Source organism: Diachasma alloeum, unplaced genomic scaffold (assembly GCF_001412515.2).
Source record: "Diachasma alloeum isolate Michigan unplaced genomic scaffold, Dall2.0 Dall_scaffold_01050, whole genome shotgun sequence".
NCBI classification, from domain to species: domain Eukaryota; kingdom Metazoa; phylum Arthropoda; class Insecta; order Hymenoptera; family Braconidae; genus Diachasma; species Diachasma alloeum.
Window position 1 is genome coordinate 51282 of NW_021681162.1, and position 5599 is coordinate 56880.

The 5599-nt window shown below is 51.8% G+C and overlaps 1 protein-coding gene across 1 annotated transcript; it reads left to right on the plus strand.

Moving 5' to 3' along the window:
- Positions 1–235: 235 nt before the first annotated feature.
- LOC114841602 (serine/arginine repetitive matrix protein 2-like) lies at positions 236–2753 on the plus strand. Its single transcript, XM_029126643.1, has 3 exons — positions 236–664; positions 932–2101; positions 2205–2753. Exons 1-3 carry the CDS (start codon positions 236–238, stop codon positions 2751–2753), a joined length of 2148 nt encoding a protein of 715 aa, XP_028982476.1.
- Positions 2754–5599: the final 2846 nt, after the last annotated feature.

Below are 5599 nucleotides of genomic sequence, written 5' to 3' on the forward strand. Positions count from 1 at the left end.
GTGGATCGAGGTCATCCCCATCCGCCGAGCCACTGGTAAGGCGATCAAGGAGCAGGTGGAAAATGTAATCATTTCGCGCTGGGGAACCCCCCGCGTGTTTTTCACCGATAATGGTACTGAATTCGTTAATCGGGAGATCCAAGCTCCGGCAGAGCATACGGGGATGAGGTACGAGACATCTCCCCCCTATCATACCCAGGCTAATCCAGTCGAGCGGGTTAGTCGTGTATTGAAAATGATGTTGAGAGCCTTCATGGAGGGAGACCACCGAAGGTGGGATACCCACCTGCACAAATTTCGTTTCGCCTTCAACACGGTGGAGCACAGCTCCATCCAGACGAGTCCAGCATTTGCGAATTTCGGTAGAAATCCTCTTGCTGCGGTATCCCTTCGACGCGAGCTCGAAGGAGACGTCGAAATAATCCCTGGCGAACCCCAGGAATGGGTTGAAAGGATGCGGAAGCTGGAGATGCTCCGGAAAATCCTCATTCACGCCATGCGAGAATCCGCTGACAAGCAGGCCCATCACTATAATCTCCGTCGACGAGACGTCGAGTTCCAAGAGGGTGACCTCTTCATGAGACGTTCCCTATCGAATGCGGTCAAGCGTTTCTCCGCGACCCTTGTGCCACCATTCGAAGGTCCTTTCGTCGTTCATAAAAAGGTTTCCCGAGTTCGTTATCAACTTGCGGACTTCTCAGGGAAGAGTCAAGGGGAATCTTCGATACAGGACATTAAACCCTATCGAATCCCTCTTGAGGACCCCTGAAATCTCAGGGTAGCCCTACGTGATACCTTCACGGTCCGAAAGGAATCCACCTCAGTCGTGGCCGAATGATACTTCGACCCTATAACGAAATACCGTTCATCTCTCCCCCTAAAGGGCGGTAATTTTCCGGACAAACTCTCTGTGTTCCCTCTCTTGTTGCAGAATTCATCACCGGAGGTCACCACCACTACCGAGGCAGAATGCCTGACGGTGGACCTGACGGGAAGCCCACCACCTTCACCTCCCCTAGGCTTGGAGACCAAGGACGAGCCGGCGCCCACCACCAGTCAGCAAGCGGCGTTGTTGAACGCCCAGCTCGCCCTGGAATGCGTCCTGTTCCAGGAGGGGATCCCGGTCGAAGACCTTGACGATTATTCATTCCTGGAAGAGGAGGTAGTCGAACAGCTGGGCTCACCTCCGTGCCCGCAGCGCTACTCCCCAGAGACGGAGGCGATTACTCCGCCATCCACGGCCGCACTCGTCCGACCGAATCAAGAACGAACACCTCCAAGGGAGCAACCCGGATCACCCCTTCGCTTCCCACGTTTCTGGGATCCTATCGGACCCTGGCTCGCCGACATCAGGAGCATTGAAAAGACGAACCCAGGTTTCGCTGACGCCCTGTCCACCTGCTCCCTTGCTCCACTTCAGCAACTAACAAGATGGAGGTATGAGATCCCCCCTCTTCCATTGGGATTTTTGGAGATCACCACCACGGAAGAGAGGGAGGAAGTTGTAATCCCCGACGTACCGTCGGTGGCACAGTTCGAAGACCCCACTGTCTCGTCAGTTCCAGATCTCACGTCTGAGTTATCCGATATTCTACCGGCCCCCTCAAGTCCACGAATCCCCGACTCACAATCGAGCTCTTCGAGCTCTTCGAGCTTCTCGAGCTCCAGCTCATCCTCCTCGAATTCCAGCAGTTCCGTCGAGACATGTCTGGAGCCAGAGGACGGAGATCCAGTTCGTCAACCTGGTTTAGGGGAATCCGTAAAATCCCTATCACATCCATCCTCGGGCGCAGAAGTACCCCAGGTCACTTCCATCTGGAGCTGCGAGAGTAATGTCATCGAATTCATAGAGCTCGATAATCAGGAGGAATTCTCGTTAGCGAGCACGACCCCGGGACCAACCTCACCACATCCGACTCCATCAGCCCCTAAGGTAGAGTCGAGTCTGCCAAATCCGCTCCTCACGAGTACGAGAGTGAGCGAGAAAGCCCATCCTGGTCAGTCCCCGGAAGTCCGGGATGGCCAGAGAACCTCCGCCAGAGCTACCCTGGATATGCCTCCGGCGGTCACACCATCATCACCTCCGACGAAGGAACCTCAGGTATCCCTGAGCGCGCCTCCTTCAGCTCCATCTCCGGGAGGGTCAGCCAAACAGCAACCCCTCCAGGTTAATCCGCCCACGCAGGGTAACCCCCTAACACCAGGAGAGAACGGCGCGACCACTCCGACTGTCACCACTGCCAACGCACCACCGGCTATTCCGAGTAACCCCAGAGGACCCAGTAATCGGCAAACCCCCGACCATCAAGAAGGGACTCGGCCCAAGCGCGATAGGGGGCAACAAAGCAAGTCCCAAGGAGGAAAAAGACGTAAGCCGAGGCCATGGTGCTTTGACTGTCGCAAGCACGGTCATCCACACCAGATATGTCCCAACCCAACCGGGGACACCTTTTGCCATCAGTGCCCCTCCAGACTCAGTGCCTACCAGAGGTGTCCGGAGCACGGGTTTGTGGCCAACCCCGGGGCCAGGTCGAAAACCCCCGAAGCTAACATCGGCAGCAGAGGACTGCAGGCCTCCTTTGGAAGCCGTTCCAAGGAATCATTCAGTCGGTCCAGCTCCATCGACGGGTGCTACCCCCCGCCGTTCTCGTTCAGGCAGTCAAGGCCCCAACCGAGAGCACCCCAGGGTCGGGGAACCTCGGGAGAGATCTCGTCCGAGATCACCACCAAGGGCATCCCACGAGCGCTTTTGAGATTATTATCCATCCCCATCTGAGGGCTACGGGGCCACCTTCACCTCAGCATCCACGGCATCGAAACCAGCGACCGTTACGTCTGGAGAGTATTGGTCCAGCCGTGGTCTCACCAGGACTCCTCCGGAGGGGTCCACCCTCAGATTCTTCTGGGAACCTCCCCAGTCAGAGGAGACTCCTCGATCAGCGACCGGTTATTGGAGCGCGTCCGCAGACGCCACCCGAGGTTACTACACCTCTCCGACTCCAGCATCTCCGGCACCATCGACGTCTCCGGCTCCGGTACCATCGACGGCACCAACTCTACAGTGGTCCCCAGAGACAATCGTGGCCCTGCAGCAGCTCCTGAATCAGGTTCAGCAGACCTCGCAAGGTCAACCGGCAGCACAGCAGCTACCTCAAAATCCTCCCCCCGGACCTAAGTCCTGGGTAGCGAGGTACCCTCCCCGTTGATAAACGGCGGTTCTCTTTTTTTTATTATCCCCGTTCGATTTGGTGAATTCTTTTTTTTGTTTGTTTTTGTCCCCGCTAACTGCGGTGGTTTAGACAAGTTAATCTTTTTTTTTTCTTCTCTCAATAATCCACCATACAATTTTGGATCTAAAGTTTTTTTTGGTATGATTCTCTGGTTGGACCAGCAGTCAATTTCTCTTGTTTTTCTTTTTTTTTTGATACACCATTTCATTTTTTTGTTCGGCTCGTGATAAGGCTCACGAAGGCAGTGATAATTTTCTTTTGTTGTTCTTGATAAAGCCTCGCTACGCGCCGTGGAAAAGACCTCCTGGAGAGGCTAAAAATGTGATATCACAATAATAATTAGTTTTCCCACTCAAATTGTTAGGAGTGTGGTATTTGACTGCGCCTAAGGCGAAAAACAAAGTATTAACAAATAAAGTATAGTGTTCTCATATATAGTTGTGAGTTTTGATCCAACCAACATCTCAGAGTATGGTTCGGTTTTGGTTCCCTTTAACAGCCCCGTTGCAGAGTACGAGGATACCCACCTTCCGGAAGATAGAAAGCTATCACCGTCATCAGGTCACCAACACCCAGCCGTACACGGATACCAACCGTCAAAGGAGGGGAGTGTAACGAACATGTGGGGATGTTCGTTAGAGATACCACCAGGACCTGAGAACATCCACCTCCGGCGACATTCGGAAACGGATCGTGAGTAGAGAGAGAGAAAGAGAGATTAGGGTTTTGCTTCCCACTCCGATGTGGTCATTTTTCCGATTATCCCTGGGATAATCGAGTCGTGTTTTCCATTTAAGCGTAGTTATGTCTCGTTGCTTCGCCCTCCCGTTTAGTAATTTTGCGGTTTCGTTTCGTTTTTGACTAATAAAGATCTGAAATTAGGCGTTTTTGAGGGCCCATAGGGTTATCGTGAAGAAGGGCCAAATTTTAGAGTCATCCGATAACCTTTATGGGAACCACCCTATTGTTAATCTTACGGTAAATCGTTTAGGTCCGGCTGAAATGCCGGCGCTCCAAATTATGATGGATTTTACGGTGGTTAACTGGTTACGTTTCAGTTTTTCGGTGGAAGGTCACGCGGAACAAGTGCAACCCTTGTATCCTGTGAATTGCCAGGTTGCATAAAGATTTTGGGAAATTTGAGAAAATTAGTTAGGAGTATCGGTCTTTTAACCCCGTGAATCCAGGAGAACCGACCCGTAAGAAGCGCCAAAAATCCATGGTAATTTTCCGAACGTCCACGGGTTCGGCCCAGATTAATCATTATTGGTCTATTATTAGTCAATTTTATAAAGAATAAATAATTAGAGTTGAGTCGCGTTTGAATTCCCCGAAATTATTCAGTGGCGCCATCAAACCCCCTGCTTGATGTGCTAAAATCTTCGCCAATCAGAGCCCGCCTCTGTTGGCCGGAATTTGCGCTGCGTTCAGTGCCCGTGACACTGACCCAGGGCAGTTAGTTCCGCGTTGACCGTCCCAAACCACTAGTCGCGTGTGAATTTTTGTGTGCCCACATTACGCAACTGCGCACTTGGATTATAGCGGAGTTACCTTGTAGCTGTAAGGATCCAGGATGGTCCGAAAAGGGAAGAGGACCCTCAGAAACCGAAAAGCCGTGAGTTTTCTGGTATTTTTCCCTCTAATTTCGAGCCATTTTTGAATGGCGTCGTTTTCCCCGTCATGGCGGTATCCCTCGCGTGGCCCTCAGCCACGTGTAGTGTTTGATCACCCCCCGTTAATCACATTTGTCAGTTCGAAATTGGCATTATCCCTTATCCCGGCTAATTAGCCATGGGTCCTTCCGATTTTTGGATCGGATATTCCACCCAAAATCGGGTCGGTGCCGAGTTCTTCCCTTCCGGTTTATCCCAATCATCTCTTGGGGTAATCTACGAGTTCGGCGAGTGTATCTGTGTGGCAGTAAAATGTCGGCGTCTTTTCCCAGTCGAAATCGGGCGTTTTTCGACGTAGGTCATTTCCTTCTCTCTCGCCCCTATGGCGAGAAGTATCCCTATTTTTCCTACGCATAGATTGCGTAGAGTTTTCCCCTTACGGTCGCCCCTAATGTGCCAACAAGTGATGGCTATCGCTTACCGCAAGCGTTCCCCGTTTAAATGTCCCTCCGGAGATAACTCAATCTGGAGTGGCTCCCAATGATCCCAAAATTATGATTTTGGTTTCATGGGCTTCGCTAGACTTTTCCGAGCAAGTTGGCTATGGTTTTTTGAAAATTTACTCTACCGAATTTCCGCTACGGCGAGTTTAGTTTTAAGGAGTTTTAGGTTCCCGCAATACGCTCAACGTATATCGCTGGGTTTAGATCTTTCTCTCTCTCTCTCTCTCTCTCTCTCTCTCTCTCTCTCTCTCTC